At 50.7% G+C, this 17,641-nt stretch overlaps 1 protein-coding gene across 1 annotated transcript; it reads left to right on the top strand.

The window, feature by feature from the left end:
• The first annotated feature begins 7,738 nt into the window (after positions 1–7,738).
• On the top strand, positions 7,739–12,917 carry fam89a (family with sequence similarity 89 member A). The gene is made up of 2 exons (XM_056294531.1): positions 7,739–8,232; positions 11,707–12,917. The coding sequence occupies exons 1-2, from the start codon at positions 7,984–7,986 to the stop codon at positions 12,025–12,027; spliced, it is 570 nt and encodes a 189-aa protein (XP_056150506.1). The 5' UTR covers positions 7,739–7,983; the 3' UTR covers positions 12,028–12,917.
• Positions 12,918–17,641: the final 4,724 nt, after the last annotated feature.

The following is a 17,641-nucleotide window of genomic DNA, read 5'->3' as shown; positions in this document are numbered from 1 at the left end:
GACATGTAACTAGACAAGGACAAGAGAGCCAAGACCTTTCTGTTTTGGATTTCAGTTGACAGGAACAGCACTACTGCCCAGTTAGGTCTGCGGACTCACTACTTCTACGTCACATTCAATGAGAACTCTGGTTTTCTTTGGAAAGAAACTGGCGCTTGTATGGAGGTTTGCGGGTGTGGAGGGGGCGTGTCTAGATCGCGACAGCTAGAGGGAGGGGAACTTAGTGTGGAGGGGGGGTGTCCAGATGATGACTGCTAGAGGGCGCTCAGCCCACAGCCATGGCTCAGCTCTGCCAAAACGTCTGTTTTAAACGGAAATGTTTTCCTCTTTTATAAACTTTTACACAATGGAAATGGCAACAGATTTACTATTCCAACAACGGTAACCAGGCAACGTTTGACCGAGGTAGTGCACAGATCATAATACATAAAAAATGCACAAGATAAAGCACACAAAGTTAAATAAAATGCAAATCAAACTCATCACATAGGGCTCTAGGGTTTGTGCAGTATTTCAGTGTGTCCAGGTAGGATTTTAAGTAGGACATGACGGTAATAGGGAACAATTTTTTTTAAGGCAGGGTTTGTGTTTTACAAATTTGCTGGCGTATATGGAAACTTGCTAAGATTAATAACACATTTTCTTGACAGGTATTTAATCAAAAAAAATTAAGTTTTAGGTATCTAATTTTCCATTAAAAAAAAATATGGTCATACCATTTAAAGGTCTGAGTAAAGGTACAGTCCCATAAAAGACGAGTCTTGGTTTCATCTGTGGTGACAGAAGGAGCAGAGGTCAACATTCAGCCTGTATTTTACAGTACCTGAATTAACTGCATGGCACGTGTGCAATGTTTTCAGACACTCGCGCCTTATTTGAAACAAAAATTCCTGGGTAATTGAAAAAACAAAAACATTTCTATCTATACAAACATATAAATTATTCCGAACAGATACAGAAGCAGGCTTACTAATTGTGCCCCTCTGGATTATTTCCCTGATATGCATATTATTCGTTTTTATACTCAAAAAAGGACCTGAAGTCCCTGTGTATAATGCTGGCGGAGGAGTGTCTTGATGCGTGCTCAATAATCCAGCTGAGAAAGTCCAAGAAGGTTGAATCGGTTCATCTGGACACAGCGTTTATTGACATATGTTTCATCACTCATCTAAGTGACCTCTTCAGTCTAACTAACTGTAGGTATCCCCACCCTTACAGTACAGTTGCATAATGACCGAAACCAACGACCAGTTTCATGTGCAAATATGGGTGTGACCTTTAGCATTTCAAAGGCCATGTGTACTATTCACAGAGGATTGGAGAATAATTGCAATCACAGCATTTTAAGATGGTGGCAGATGTACTCTTAGGCCCCCTTCTCAGTTCAGGGATGGTCGTTCCCTCTTAACATAGATGGCCTCTTTGACTGCCACAACCAATCTCAGCTGGCCAGCTGTGGGGTGATCAAGTTTTATATGAAGGTACATATGGAGGCCATCCAGAACCAACCGGGGGAATTGTGATAGCAGTAAGGGGGGTATGCCGACACCACCAAAAGACCATCGTTGGATAATGTGGCTACATTCAGGTAACGTTTAACATCACGTATGTTAGCTTTTTTGAGGGGCGGGTGCCTTAGCGGAGGTGAGCACATGTCCTTCGGAGGTCAGAGCACTCAGCCTGTATGACCAGCCATGCCGATCTGTTGGAAAAGGGGAGGTTTTGGGACCCCTGAAGAAGGCCCTCAGCCGTAACCTAGCGTACAACAGGCTCCATAGAGGTGCGGACAAAAGTGCAGATCTGGCAGGTGGTATTGTCAAAGGAGTATTGCGACTGTGGGAGACAGGCTTAACTCGAGACACATGAAACACGGGATGGGTCTTCAAGGAAGCCGGAAGCTTCAGACTCACCGCCACGGGGCTGAGAACCTTCCTGATCTCAAAGGGCCCGACAAACCGGGGGTTCAGCTTCTTCGCGGTGGACTGAAGCGGGAGATCCTTCGAGGACAGCCACACCATTTGGCCTGGTTGGTATGTAGGCGCTGGGGACCGGCGTCAGTTGGCTCCCCGACTGGCGCGCTCAGCTGCCCGGAGCAGAGCAGCTCTGGTCACCTCCCAGACGCAACGACACCGGTTCAGATGGGCCTGCACGGAGGGAATTGCCACTTCCGGCTCCTGCGCAGCAAAGAGAGGCGGCTGGTAGCCCAGGGACACCTCAAAAGGTGTGAGGCCGGTGGCAGAGCTGACCATGGAGTTGATGGCATACTCGACCCAGGGGAGGAACCGGCTCCAGGAGCTGGGCTTCTTGGTGGCCACGCACCGGAGGGCAGACTCCACACTCTGGTTCATCCTCTCCGTCTGCCCGTTAGTCTGTGGGTGATAGGCAGAGGAGAGACTAACAGAGGCACCCAACCCCTTACAAAAGGCCCGCCATACCTGGGAGACGAACTGGGGACCTCGGTCCGAGATGACGTCCAGGGGAAGGCCGTGGAGATGGAACACGTGGCTCGTCAGGAGGTCCGCCATCTCAGAAGCCGATGGGAGTCTGGGGAGGGCCACCAGGTGCACTCCCTTACTGAAGCGGTCCACCACTGTCAGGATCACAGTGTTACCCTGGGAGGGAGGCAGTCCGGAGACAAAATCCAACGCCACATGGGACCAGGGCCGGCTTGGAGTTGGGAGGGGCTGCAGCAGACCCGCGGGTGCCTGGTGAGAGGCCTTGCTGCGAGCACAGACGGAGCAAGCCCTTACGAAGTCCCTGACGTCGATCCTCATGGTGGGCCACCAGAAACGCCGAGCCAGAAAGGTGAAGCTGCGGTGGACACCCGGGTGGCAAGCAAACTGACTGGCATGGCCCCACTGGAGAAACCGGGACCGGACTGCGTCCGGGACGAACAGGCAACATGGAGGGACGTGGCTCGGGGCGGGATGGGAGTGCAACGCCTGCCTGACCACGGTCTCGATGCCCCAGGTAACCACGCCAACCACCCTGGCCTCAGGAAGGATGGGAGTCGGCTCCTCCATAGCTGGCTCCCTCCTCAGGTGTTGTCGGGACAGGGAGTCTGCCTTCGTGTTGCGGGACCCGGGGCGATAAGTCAGCGTGAAGTCAAACCGACTGAGGAAGCTGGCCCACCGTGCCTGCCGAACATTGAGGCGCTTGGTTGCCTGGATGAACATCAAGTTCTTATGATCAGTCCAGATGGTGAATGGCTGTTCCGCCCCCTCCAGCCAATGGCGCCACTCCTCTAGAGCAGCCACCACTGCCAGCAGCTCCCGGTTCCCGACATCGTAGTTCTCCTCGGCGGGGAGGAACCGGCGAGAGAAGAAGGCGCATGGGTGGACCTTCTGGTCAGACGCTGACCGCTGGGAGAGGACAGCCCCCAACCCGGTGTCCAAAGCGTCCACCTCTACGATGAACTGCCTCTTGGAGTCGGGGTGGAGCAGGACCGGGGCGCTGGTGAACCTCTCCTTGAGGGACTGGAATGCAGAGCGGGCAGCCGGGGACCAGATGAACGGCTGGGAGGGGGAGGTCAGCCTGGTGAGAGGGGACGTTCGAGTACCCGGCGGACATGCTGGACATGTTCCTCGAGGGTCCTGGAGAAGATGATGTCATCGAGGTAGACCACCACAAACTTGTCGAGCATGTCACAGAGAATGTCATTCATGAGAGCCTGGAATACCGCCGGGGCGTTGGTGAGGCCGAACGGCATGACCAGGTACTCATAATGACCCCGGGGCGTCTTAAAGGCTGTCTTCCACTCGTCCCCCTTCCGGATCCGGACCAGATGATAGGCACACCGGAGGTCCAGCTTAGTGAAGACTGTAGCCTGGGTGAGGGGCTCAAGGGTGGAACTCATGAGAGGAAGGGGGTACTTGTTTTTGACAGTTATCTCATTGAGTTGGCGATAGTCAATGCAGGGTCGGAGGCCCCCGTTCTTCTTCACGAAAAAGAATCCAGCTGCCACCTGGGAGGACGAGGGCCGAATGAGCCCCGCTGCCAAGGACTCGGAGATGTACTCGTCCATCGCAGCCTTCTCGGGGATGGTCAGACTGTACAGACGACTGCTGGGAAGGGGTGCCCCAGAGTGGAGGTCGATAGCACAGTCATAAGGCCGATGAGGAGGAAGAGATTGGGCCCAGGTCTTGCTGAAAACCTTACCTAACTCATGGTACTCAGGGGGAACAGAGGAGAGGTCGGGAGGCGGGGCACTAGGGGCACATCGGGGGGATGGGGCGGGAGCAGCCTGGAGACATTGGGCATGACAGGAGGAGCTCCACTCCATGATGGTACCGGAGGCCCAGGCGATGTGTGGCTCATGCTGCACGAACCAGGGACGCCCTAGGATCACAGGGACTAACGGGGACTGGATGATGTAGAACCGAAGTCTCTCCACATGGTTACCTGCTATGGTGAGAGAGACAGGGTGGGTGCGTTGGGTGACGCTGGCCAGGCAGCGCTCGTCCAGCGCGAAGGCCTCCATGGGCTTCTCCAGCATCTCTAGCGGGATGTTAGCCTGGGCAGCAAACTCTGAGTCCAGAAAACACTCATCAGCTCCCGAGTCGAGGAGTGCACCCACCGTGAGCTGCTGGTCAGCCCAGGCCAGGGTAACGCTAACTAGATGGTTCTGTGGAGCAGGACGGCGGGAACAGGAAAGGCGGCTCACTAGGATCTCCCGGGGCCCCATTGAGCCTAGTCTTTTGGCCGAGTGGGGCAGCCGCTGATCAGATGTCCCTTCTGGCCACAGTAGAGGCATTGACCCGCCTTGAACCAGGCCTCCCGTTCGGCCGGACTAAGGCACGTGCGCCCCAGCTGCATAGGTTCTTCCCCTGTCGTGGTCTGGGGCGCGGGGGGAGAGAAGGCCACAGGGAAAGTGGGGCAAGCAGGAGTAGGGGTCCTGTTAGGAGTGCTGGACGACTGGGGAATGGACGGGGATCCACGCAGGGCTCACTCGCGCCTCCTCTCCCGGAGGCGTCCGTCGATGCGGATGGCGAGCTTGATCAGGTCCTCGAGGGAGGTGAGCTCCTCCCGGGTGGCTAGCTGGTCCTTGACAGCCTCGCTGAGACCTCTCCGGAAGGTGACCCGAAGTGACTGGTCGTTCCAGCCACTCTCAGCTGCGGCCAGCCTGAACTCCACCGAGTAGTCTGTGACACTGCCACTGCCCTGCTGGATACTGCTCAGCCGAGCACCAGGGTCCTGGCCACCAACTGGATGGTGGAAAACCTTCCGTAGTTCCGCCTCAAAGGCCTCGTAGGTGAGGCAGAAACTGGCCTTCATGGACCAGGAAGCAGTGGCCCACTGAGCTGCTCGGCCTGTGAGCAGGTTGGTCACGTAAGCGACCCGGGCAGCATCAGACGTGAACATGCTGGGTTGGTGCAGGAAGACCAGCTCACACTGTATGATGAACGTGGCACAGGTCTCAAAGTCGCCATCAAATGGTCGTGGGCTGGAGAGGCAGGGCTCCCGGGGAACTGGGTTGAGCCCCACAGGGTTAACCGGGGCAGTGGGCCCATGGGGCGGGTTACCCACAACTCCAGGGGCAGGCTGGCCCGGCGGCTGGATGGTGAGAGCCGCCGTGATGGTTTGCAACTGCCACAGGATCTCTGCTTGTTGGCTCGCCAACGCCGCCTGCTGGCTCGTTAGGTTACCCACACAGGCCTGGAGGGGCTGGACCCGAGTCTGAAGATCTCTCACCGCGGCGGAGGCCGCCTCTAGCTGCTGGGTGTGGGAGTTAGTCAGTTGGATCTGTCCGATGAGAGCTGCTCGAAGCGGACTGGCCGGCACGCTCTCTGTGTCGGCTGGGGTCGTCATGGTCAGTTCGTACTGTTAGGGTTTGTGGAAGACCCCAAGTGCACGACGCTAGACAGAGATGGGGTTAGCCGAAAACTGGCGTACTTTATTCCTTACGCGTACCAATAGTCAAACACAGGGAGGCAATGAGCGACAAGAAAAACGGAAAGTCCAAGGGGGAAAACTCGCGGGTAATCCAAAACGGGAACACGGCAGGACACTAAATAGGATACTAAACATAAACCAAGGGCTGGGGTGAGTTCGGAGAGAAAATGACGGTGAGGGAAGAGTAGCCGCTACTGCGAGGAGGTTACAACACGAACTGACAACGGGTGCGTGGGAGGCCACCAAACTTAAGTAACAGTTTCCACAGTTGATGTAGTTTTCACCAGTCACTCACGCAACTTCAACAAATCAAACAATTATCAGTGGAGTTAATAAGAATAATAAGAATAATTTCCTTTAACGGCGCCTTTCATGACACTCAGGGTCACCTTACATCAAATACAATAAAACAAAGCATTAAAAACATTAGTGCAATCAACAATAAAACACAATAAGTAATAGAGCATACATCAGCTAGAGAGTTGAAGTCCCACTTCACGTGAGGGACTCGTGGCGGCCTTCTCTCGCTAAATCCATCCGGTGATTTACTCTGTTTGGGAGAACGTGTAAAACAATGCTACCAGATAATCCCTCCAGATTCGCAAAACATACCAAGTAGATCGGCAACAAGATCGTCAGTAGCACCGAACGCAGCGGCCATTCAGCTTAGTTTGGACTAACCCGCCAAAGGCTCAAACTCAAAGTTGATGACGACATCGTCTGTCACTACAAATCAAAAGTTCATTGGCTGATTATACGGTCACTCAAACTTGTGACCAGTTTGCAGCCTTGGGCTTCAACGAAAGGCTAACAATAGAAAGTAGTGCCGGTCCAAGCAGCTGTGATGCGTTTAGAAGACATAGGACATCCCTGCTCAGTCCCAGCAGGACACAAGTAACTGAATTCAGAGACATTTCTGACACACTTCAATTTAACCATGAAAAAAATTGTGGTTTTGATTTTGACAGGGCCAGCAGAGAAGGCCCTGGTGGCCCTGACAAGTCCACCACTGGTTATTTGTCTGATGTGGCAGTCTACACTGACCTTGGAACATGTCTGGAGTGTGTCTGAGAGAGACAATACGTCTGTAAAAGAAGAAGAAGTGAGGGGACAACTGTGTCAGCATTGTAACATCACAGCGGGTCAGGGAGGGAGTGGTTGTGATGCGCAGCTGCTTCATTTGGCAGGCTTTCCCCCCTCATGGGAATCAGCAGCCTGCAGGAGGAGGAGGAGGGGCAAGAGAGCGCTTCACCCTTGTTATCACGCTTCACCCTTGTTATCGAGGACTGAAAAAGCTTAATGGATTGAAAAAGATGAGTAAGGGTAGCTGGAGCTGGGTCAGCGCTGACACGCTTTGCAAAAGCTAGACTCGTCTCTGTTGCTGACCCCAGCCTTGAGCCGGTCTGGCAGGAGGGAAGGGTCCTGATCAGCAGCTGTCTCATTGTACTGCCCTTTGTCTGCTGCCCCACACTTAACCTTAGCCCCACGTTCTCCTCCCTCTTTGTTGCCTTTCCCTTCCTTTCCTTACCCCTGCCCACCTGCCATGCTCACAGCCTTATGACACGCCCCGCCCCCCCACCCCTCGCTCGCCCAGCTGAAAATCTAGCCAGTCTTTCCAAAGCGTCCGCATCGTTTTCCCACCCGCATTTCGCAAAGACCCGCCCCTTTACTCCGCCTCTGATTGGCTAACCCAACCCCCATCGTATTAACCTTAACCAACCCAACCAACGGAGGCGACGAGTGCTAGCCAATCAGACGCAGAGTAGGGCGGGTCTTCGTGCATTGCGGGTGGTGGTGGGGGGGGGGGGGAATAACAAGGCGTCAGGCTACAGTCAGACGGCCGGGAGACGCCCAGTCAGCGCGGCAGCAGCCAGCCAGCCTGTTAACGGGACAGGAAGTGGAGAGACGACGCGTCCGGGGCCGAGGAGACCAGCGCGTCGGTGGCTTTCGACGTCTTCCTAAAAGAATGCCGTTGGTGTGTTAGCGAGGTATCCGTGCGATCGTCCCAAACTGCCGCGGCGTCGAGAGAGAAACCCCACCCCCCCCTCTCTCCACCCACCACCACCACCACCACCTCTAAACGCAGAGACGATGAACGGTAAATCGGCCAACGGCTCGGCGGGGGGAATGGCGTGTATCGAGGGTCTGCCTCCCCTGCCCAAGAGCCTGAGCGGCTTGCTGAACTCCAGCGGCGGCTCCTGGAGGGAGATGGAGAGGATGTACGCCAAGAAGACCATGATCCAGGACGACCTGAGCCGCGGGCGGAACAACGCCGACAGCCTGCTGGCGAGCAAGCCGGCCAACCTCGACGCGGCTCTGGCGCTTCTGCGGAAAGAGATGGTAAACGGCACACGCTTTGGTGAACGGGCTGACATGTAACGACGTTGTTTGGGGTTTTCTTTTTTTTTTTTTTTTTTGACAACCGCTTCGGAGAATTGAAGGCACATCTCGCGATACTTCCAGGCCGATACTTCCGTTTGAGTATTGGCAGGCTGGCGCCCACAGTCGGGCAGAGCCTTCGCGCGCCGGAGCCGCTGTTCTGGCTCCGTTCTGCTGCGCCCAACTTGGGGCAGGTATTAGGTCGCACCCGTTTACACGTACGCATTACTTTTATTCTCGTCAACGGCAGACGTTTTCTTCTAAAATAAATATATAAATAATAATAATTTTAAAAAAACTATAACGTAACCGGTTATTATTTTGCCCGGTGCGGGATTCGATACAGGTGTACTGCACCACAAGGCGACATCACTAACCGCTCGGCTAAAGGGTCAGACCCGTTAGCTAGGGGCTAACGTCTCTTATTACTAGTATATATATATACATATATATATATGTATATATATATAATTATTTATTTATTTATTTTTACTAGCGCATCGGTAACTATTCGATCCGTCAGTGGCCCTCAATAGCCTATGAACTTTTATGTGCCAGCGGATTTAGGGCCACTTGGCTAATTTACTATCTTCTAAGCAGCAAATCCAAAGTCAGGCTTTAGTTGCTTTAGTTGGTGTTCATAGATTTCTGTTGAATTTACCAGGCGGAACGTAGCTGTGGGATTTGGGGTTGGGTTTTTTTTGGGGGGGGGGCGAACAATGGGTACCTTTTAAACAGATTAAAGGCTTCAGCGTTAAAAGGAGATCAACATATTTCACTAAAAAAACGATCGCCATTAAAGAATTTATACGGAATTCTGTGACACGGAAGCGTTTCAACGTCTCCATTGTAAGGCACCTTTTGGGGCTTATAGGCATAATACTGACTGGCTGCTTTGTTCCCCCGTCTGCCCAGCTGACACCATTGGTTGTTTTTGTCCATCGTAATTGATTTGGAAGCTATTTCCATGACCAGCAGCTCATATTGAGTACTCTCAGCTCATATTGAGTACTCTCAGCTCATATTGAGTACTATCAGCTCATATTGAGTTCTCTCAGCTCATATTGAGTACTCTCAGCTCATATTGAGGACTGTCAGCTCATATTGAGGACTCTCAGCTCATATTGAGGACTCTCAGCTCATATTGAGTACTCTCAGCTCATATTGAGGACTATCAGCTCATATTGAGGACTTTCAGCTCATATTGAGTACTCTCAGCTCATATTGAGGACTATCAGCTCATATTGAGTACTCTCAGCTCATATTGAGTACTCTCAGCTCATATTGAGTACTCTCAGCTCATATTGAGTGCTATCAGCTCATATTGAGTACTCTCAGCTCATATTGAGGACTATCAGCTCATATTGAGTACTCTCAGCTCATATTGAGTACTCTCAGCTCATATTGAGTACTCTCAGCTCATATTGAGGACTATCAGCTCATATTGAATACTCTCAGCTCATATTGAGTACTCTCAGCTCATATTGAGGACTATCAGCTCATATTGAGTACTCTCACCTCATATTGAGTGCTATCAGTTCATATTGAGTACCATCAGCTCATATTGAGTGCTATCAGCTCATATTGAGTACCATCAGCTCATATTGAGTACTCTCAGCTCATATTGAGGACTATCAGCTCATATTGAGTACCATCAGCTCATATTGAGTACTCTCAGCTCATATTGAGTACTCTCAGCTCAACAGTTTGCAGTGGCTATAAACAAGTCAGTGATGCAACGTCATTATAGTAGTGTGCTCTGCCGTCAGTGGGATTATTGCAGGCTTTAGCCTGGTCATCATCTTAGGGAAAGCGAGTGTAGATTTCTTGTTTGGTCCCAGGCTAAAAATACCACCGTGGCTAAGCCATACCTTACAGGCCCTTTCACAGTCTGGAGAGGACGCACACACACACAACACACACACAACACACGCACACACTGACTCCAACCAGTAAAGCAAAGGTTTGCCTTGTGCGTCTTTTGCATTAGATGCAGGAGAAATTTGGTTGAAAAGGCACAGGGCAAGGAATGGGGTAAGGCAACGTCTGGGTTGAAAGATGCATGGATTGCATGTTTTGCATATACTCCCCATATTGTGAGAATACTTGTCTTAGGGCTGGGCAATATATCAGTACTATATCTGTCGTGATATGAGACTAGAAGTCGTCCAGGATTTTGGATATTATAATATCGTGATGTGGCACAAGCGTTGTCTTTTCCTGGTTGTAAAGGCTGCATTACAGTAAAGTTATTTTCTGAATTTACCAGACTGTTGTGGCTGTTCTGTTATTTGCCTTTACCCACTTAGTTATTATATACGTAGGTATAACTTGGGATTATTTATCAAAAATCTGTTTGTGTAAATGTTTTGTGTAGTCATCCCCACAGTATCGATATCGAGGTATTTGGTCCAAAAATATCCCAATATTTGATTTTGTCCATATCGCCCAGTCCTAACCTGTGTGTTAGTCCTAGGGGGTTGCCTGTAGATGGTAGATATTAATTAATTTGTGTGACACTATTGATTAATTGACTTGGGCTGTGGCACAGGGGTCTATGACGGGGATGTTCTGTGCTGTGTGCTCAGTGTGTTGTCCCCCCTAACAGGGCTGTGCTCTGCTTGGGATGGCTTTGTCATAATTGCAGTTAATGGCCTTAACTTATACAAGAGTGACCCTTTTTAATACAGCACCTGTGACGTATTACATTGGTGTATGTGTAAAATAGACGTAGGTCTGTCGGACACCTGATAATTTCCTTCCCCTCCACTATTTTGCACTGCATTTTTCTCTTCCAGGTTTTTCCCCACTTGAGTTACTGGCATGATCTTTTGACATTATTTGCCCCCCCCCACCAAGTCAGCTAAAAACAGAAATAAAGATGAGAAACATGAAATAAAATGCTTAAAAGAATAACAGCAAGGGGGCGTCCGGGTAGCATAGCGGTCTATTCCGTTGCCTACCAACACGGGGATCGCTGGTTCGAATCCCCATGTTATCTCCGGCTTGGTCGGGCGTCCCTACAGACACAATTGGCCGTGTCTGCGAGTGGGAAGCCGGATTGGGTATGTGTCCTGGTCGCTGCACTAGCGCCTCCTCTGGTCGGTCGGGGCGCCTGTTCGGGGGGAGGGGGGACTGGGGGGAATAGCGTGATCCTCCCACGCGCTACGCCCCCCTGGTGAAACTCCTCACTGTCAGGTGAAAAGAAGCGGCTGGTGACTCCACATGTATGGGAGGAGGCATGTGGTAGTCTGCAGCCCTCCCCGGATCGGCAGAGGGGGTGGAGCAGAGACCGGGATGGCTCGGAAGAGTGGGGTAATTGGCTGGGTACAATTGAGGAGAAAAGGGGGGGGGATCCACAAAAAACTCCAAAAGAATGACAGCAACAGAAATCTATGAATTAAACTAAATGTCTCCCTCTGCTGCGCCTCTCAGGTGGGGTTGCGTCAGCAGGACATGTCCTTGCTGTGCCAACTGTGGTCCCTTCACGAGTCCATCCAGGAGTACAAGGGCAGCTGCCAGGACCTGAGCGCTACCTCCAGCGCCGACGGGGCCTATGGCATGATGGAGAATGGCTATTTCGACGAGGATGATGAGTACTACCCAGAGCCAGGAGCCACGCCGACGGGGGAGCAGCCGGACGGGGAGCTGGGGGAGGGACCGGCGGGGACCGTCTCCGGGATGGCAAAGAATGGGAGCAGTGGCAGGAGCAAGGATGGAGGCTGGCTGCATGACTCTTTTCACGTCACCATCTGAGCTCTTGCCCCTCCGATGGATTCCTGCGAAAGCAAGATGGCTGTCTTGACAGACGAAAGACTGGATTATGGCAGAGGAACATTTGAGCGGGTCCAGAAACGGCGAGCCCTTTTGGCTTGATTTCGGGGGGGGGAGTGGTTGTTTAAGGAGAGCTTGTGGTATCTTGTTACCACGTGAGACTTCAGAAGTGTTACGCACCGACTTCAGCTACATCTTTCACCGCGCACAGCTGAATTATACCCCTGCTCGTGCTGCAGAACAGCCGGGGGTTTGTTCTGCAGCATGACCAGGCGCTACATCAGGGTATGGAGCTGAACGGGTACCCGTTTTCTAAAGGAGGATTTGCCAGCACCCTCTGGAAACACTCAGGACATGAGTTGGATTCGTCACGAACAGTTTCCGTTTAGTACTTAACTCCCAACATTATATACAGCGAACGAGGCAATATACTTTATATAGGAGCATCTCTGCTGCCACTTGTGTGCGTGTCAAGTGGTGTTTGTTAGTTAATCGCCGCAGAACTTTTTAAGTATCAAGCTCTAAGCAAAAGGCTGTTTATTTATAATGTAAATATTAATATAAATATGAGCGGTATTCGGAGAATCTGTTTATTTTCGGTGGGGACAAAAAGATGATCAACTTCAAGGGCTCGTTACTTCAGACAGCTAGGCTAGTGTGTGTGTGGGTGAGTGAGTGGGTGAGTGAGTGAGCAAGTGAGCGAGAGAGCGAGGAGGGGTTACATTTGCCCTTAGTGGGGGGAAATAGGACACATGCCAGCAAGGTGGAAGATCTCAAATTCCCAGTTGAGGAACAAGTGAAGTTTACACAGCCTCCTGTAATACCACCTAATGTCATGTTATATGTACTACAAGTGGGGGGGTGGGGTGGGGGGGGGCTTCACTTCGTTGCCTGCAGCTCGTCTGGAGCAGACGTTTGTTCTGAAAATGTGAAACCTTCCACGATGCTGGAAACGACTTTAAGCGATATTTGCATCGGTGTAAAACCCGAGAGCGTAATGTATTCAGCCGCAGTGCTCCGGGTGTTCTCCAGACGTCTGCTGGAAGCTCTTACAGTCCTACACTATATGGCTTTTACCAACTCAATACAGGGTACTTTATAGCTTACCTGTTGATTACTCTCGCCGTGTCCTACCCACATTCGAACAGGGCCTAACGTCTCGGCACCGAGGCTGCCGGGTGCCAGCTGTTCTGATGCCACGCAGGCTGGAGGCCGGCGTGTGGCGTTGGGAGAGCACATGCAAAAGATGTGACCCAGTCTGTTGTCATACCTGCAAAAGATTCTGAGGATTGTGTAGCTAGCCGAGTCTAGTGCTGAACGTTCAGCCATCTGACAGTTTCCAGTGCTAGAGCGCATTAGTCGCTAACTAGATTGTAAGTTATAATTCAGGAGAATTTACCTTTTTTTTTATTTCATGAATGGGGAACAAGACGGAAATGTATTACCTGGCGGTATAGAAACTCAACGCTCCCTTTTTGGATATCCTTGTGTGCCGGTCGACGAAGGGCACCTTTTGTTCCAGAAGGTCCACAAAGGAAGCACGATGCGTTTCCCCTCATCCGAATGTTCATACTTTTATTACGCGAGACAATGGTCCGCTCTTCCGTCAGCGTGTCTCTGAGGCCGGATCTCACCTTTGACCCTGTGGCACAACATCCTAGCGGCTTTTGGATAGCTATGGAGAGACACCGCTAGGCCGAACTTTACAGCATCAGCATCTGTAAAATACCCACCTTCACATTGACATTGTTTAAGAGGTGCTTTTTCGTTTTCTTCAAAAAAGATCGTTGGCGTTGTCTAACTTGTATTGACCATGTGACATTGTGTGTTTGTAGACCGGTGTGATATGTGCGCCCAAACCAAAGGAAGTGTAAGCAATGCACACTCAAAATGTATTGAGTTGTATGAGCTGAGAAATGCAATGTTTATTCTACGAGAACAAAATGCATCTAACCCCGTACATGTTCTTAAATCTGATTAGTGGCCACTAGGGGTGGGACGGCTCACAAATCTCACGGTTCGATACGTCTCACGGTTCGGGGCTCACGGTTTCGATTCAGCACGATACAGTGGACGCCTTGGTGGGAAGAGCCAAAACACCACCGCAGCTCTCTGTTTTTCCTTTATTTTAAGAATCCGGCGCGACATTTTGATCAAGGCACGTACTCCGACGTAATGCACGCGCGAACGTTCTAACCAAAAGGTGCCATTTTTCCTTGTTGTGTAACACAATTGCTTTTCTCTGGAGCGATAGCTGTGTATTTATACGACACTAATCATGCTGTTATTTAGACGTAATCGAGGCGTCGATTTACACGTGCTGTATGTAACGAGCCGCAGAACGAAGAGTCTGGCTACACTAGTCGCCATGTTAAAAGAAGCCTGCAGAGGTGCGAGGCGGGCCTAAGAGCAAGGCGGCCTACAGGGAGACTGCTCCTATCAAAATGTGAAGACACGTGGGAAATGACGTGGGTAGGCTGCCGCCTTCTCATGTGAGCAGCTTCGTCAGGTCTTCTACCTCCTCTCCCATTACCACCTCCTCCAGGAGGCGTGACCCACCTCACTATCACGCCTGAGGAGCGCCGCCGTCGGCACCCGCGCTTAAAGTGCTGGCCTCTGATTGGACCAGGAGAGCCCAGTAGTTCCGGATGCAGGCCAAGATGGCGGATTCAGAGCGAACGTTGCTTTTTGGGCGACGCTTCCGTTTCTCTCATCAGCACGCGGCTCTCCTCTGTCGGAACAGCGCTCGAGTCGCTGGGACATCTGGTGTTCCGCGTGCAAGTAGATGCGTTTTGTATTACCCATTTGGGATTGCCTGGAAAAGGATCCGAATCGATATCTGACCCCCAGAGGTCACCTAAACTAGAATTAGTGCCTTTTTTTAAAGAACCTTCAGGTCGTAGTCCCGTGGCTCGGGCTGTTCCAGACCTGAGCAAAAACCTACCGCGAAACGTCCTCTGATTATTTTTTACTTAAAAGAGATGAGCTGGGTCTTGCCTGCAAAAGTTCGCCGTTCGAGCCCCATCCTTCACTCACAATTTCAAGCATTTGAAGTGTACTCGACTCTTTTGCACATGAGTGTGTGTGTGTGGGGGGGGGCATGCCCATGTTTGTTCAATCCCCAAATATTTGTACCTCCTCCGTTCTTGTAAGCGGGTCTTCAGTCACGTGGCCACGGTGCTCCTTGCGCACCACCAACGCTGTAACTTAACCCGCTCAAGGCAGGGGCCTCAAACTCCACACCAGCAAATCTCACCCGACGTCATCTGTGCCGTGTCGGATGAATCGCGCTGGGAGGCGTTTCCTCTTGCAGCCGCAACAGCCCCCTGTTGTCCCTGTGGGGATGACTCAGATGAACGCCGCAGTAACACGTTGTTCATGGTGTCATTGTTAAAAGTTGTTGCTGTATCTCATCCCTGGTCTGCTGAAGTGCTTATGAGCCGGCCCGTGTTAGCGGCTGTGTATGAACGACCTGAAGACCCCCCCCCCCGTTTCCCTGCAGCCCAACCTTCTCCTGCCCTGCCAGGGGTCAGAGGTCACGGAGAACCCAAACCCAGTATTATTAAGAACTGGTGCCAGTGGAGCCAATTGCTAAATACCCTTTTAACCCCCCCTCAAAACATTTATTCCTTTCTAAAGACATTTCATTCTTCATTATAATCTTATAGCAAATACTCATCTATATATTCTGTCTGTCTCACATGAACAAATTACAAGCGCTTGTGAACATGTTTGTTTTTATTTTTGTTAAAGTCAGTCTGTTCCCCCTCTTTGCTGTTCATCATTGAATCGCTGAATGACCATACTACTGTTTTCTCTAAAGATTGTTTTGTCTCCTTATCATAGTTATTACTCTCATGAATTTAATAAAGTTGCGAGATACTTTTACGAGTTGAGTGGATTGTCATGAGACACACGGCTTTGAGAGCATCACTTCTCTAGCGTATGGTGTGTGTGTGTGTGTGTGTGTGAGAGAGAGAGAGGGGGGGGAACAAACATCATGCATGTTAATTCTGTGTTGTGTTGTTTTTCACATGTCGGCGGTGTGAGCGGAGCAGCAACAGTGTTTGTGTAATGCTGGCTCCGTATCCATCACACACCGCTGTAGGCTCCTCGCTGCACTCTGATGCTGTAGGTTTTAAGGTTCCTGGATGCATCACAACCTGACCTGCCTCTTGTGCAGCAGCCCACCTTCTGCTCCCGTCTAGCAGCCATGTTAGCACAGCAGCACTCGCACCGACTGGTAGCGTAGCATCTGATACTGATCTGATCTTTCAGCATCTTCTACTTAGAACTTAGCACCTGATACTTTACCTTTAGATCTTAGCACCTGATTCTGGTCTGATCTATAGCATCTTCTACTTAGATCTTAGCACCTGATACTAGTCTGATCTATAGCATCTTCTACTTAGATCTTAGCATCTGATACTGTACCTTTAGCATCTTACATCTTAGCACCTCCTACTGGTCTGATCTTTCAGCATCTTCTACTTAGATCTTAGCACCTGATACTGGTCTGATCTATAGCATCTTCTACTTAGATCTTAGCATACTGTACCTTTAGCATCTTAGATCTTAGCACCTGATTCTGGTCTGATCTATAGCATCTTCTACTTAGATCTTAGCATCTGATACTGTACCTTTAGCATCTTAGATCTTAGAACCTCATACTGGTCTGATCTATAGCATCTGATGACCTGCCTCTTGTGCAGCAGCCCATGCTCTGCTCCCGTCTAGCAGCCATGTTAGCACAGCAGCACTCACACCGACTGGTAGCGTAGCATCTGATGGCTTTAGATCTTAGCATCTGATACTGATCTGATCTTTCAGCATCTTCTGCTTAGAACATAGCACCTGATACTTTACCTTTAGCATCTTTAGATCTTAGCACCTGATTCTGCTCTGATCTATAGCATCTTCTACTTAGATCTTGGCACCTGATACTGGTCTGATCTATAGCATCTTCTACTTAGATCTTAGCACCTGATACTGGTCTGATCTATAGCATCTGATACTGTACCTTTAGCATCTTAGATCTTAGCACCTGATACTGGTCTGATCTATAGCATCTGATGACCTGCCTCTTGTGCAGCAGCCCACGTTCTGCTCCCGTCTAGCAGCCATGTTAGCGCAGCAGTACTCACACCGACTGGTAGTGTAGCATCTGATGGCTTTAACATTGCCATCTCCTTAAAGTTGGGAGGAACAGAAATAAAGAGATACTGATACACGGATGGCTCTGGTACACGTAATACTACCTGGCAGTCTCAAGTCAAACCGTGTTTCAGCTCTCTGACACTTGTTCTGTTCATTTCTGCACCAGTTATCGTGGTGTCTCATAGCGAGGCCTGAAACAAAATGGTGTGTTTGTGACCGAGAAAAGCGATTAAAAGTGTGAGCACCAACAGGCGATTTAAAGCCACAACACTTAATTCTGCCAGCTATAAGCAGGGTGACCAGACGTCCCGGTTTGTCCGGGATTGTCCCGGTTTCAAGTTGGGTGTCCCGAGTCCCGGCTGCTCTAGCCGGTCTTTTCTGGTGGGAGGGGCTAAAAATCCTTCAATGACAAGCTTGTGAGCGCGTGCATATGCGTGTG

The sequence above is a fragment of the Lampris incognitus genome, chromosome 15, assembly GCF_029633865.1.
Source record: "Lampris incognitus isolate fLamInc1 chromosome 15, fLamInc1.hap2, whole genome shotgun sequence".
In the NCBI taxonomy this organism is placed as follows: domain Eukaryota; kingdom Metazoa; phylum Chordata; class Actinopteri; order Lampriformes; family Lampridae; genus Lampris; species Lampris incognitus.
The sequence above is the reverse complement of the archived record's forward strand: the minus strand, read 5'-3'. Positions and strand labels throughout refer to the sequence as shown.

Excerpts from the sequence above, each read along its gene's own strand:
- fam89a (XM_056294531.1), top strand. The coding sequence starts at position 7,984 with ATGAACGGTAAATCGGCCAACGGCTCGGCGGGGGGAATGGCGTGTATC. Across the intron at positions 8,233-11,706 it reads CGCTTCTGCGGAAAGAGATG|GTGGGGTTGCGTCAGCAGGA; the intron begins GTAAACGGCACA and ends TGCGCCTCTCAG.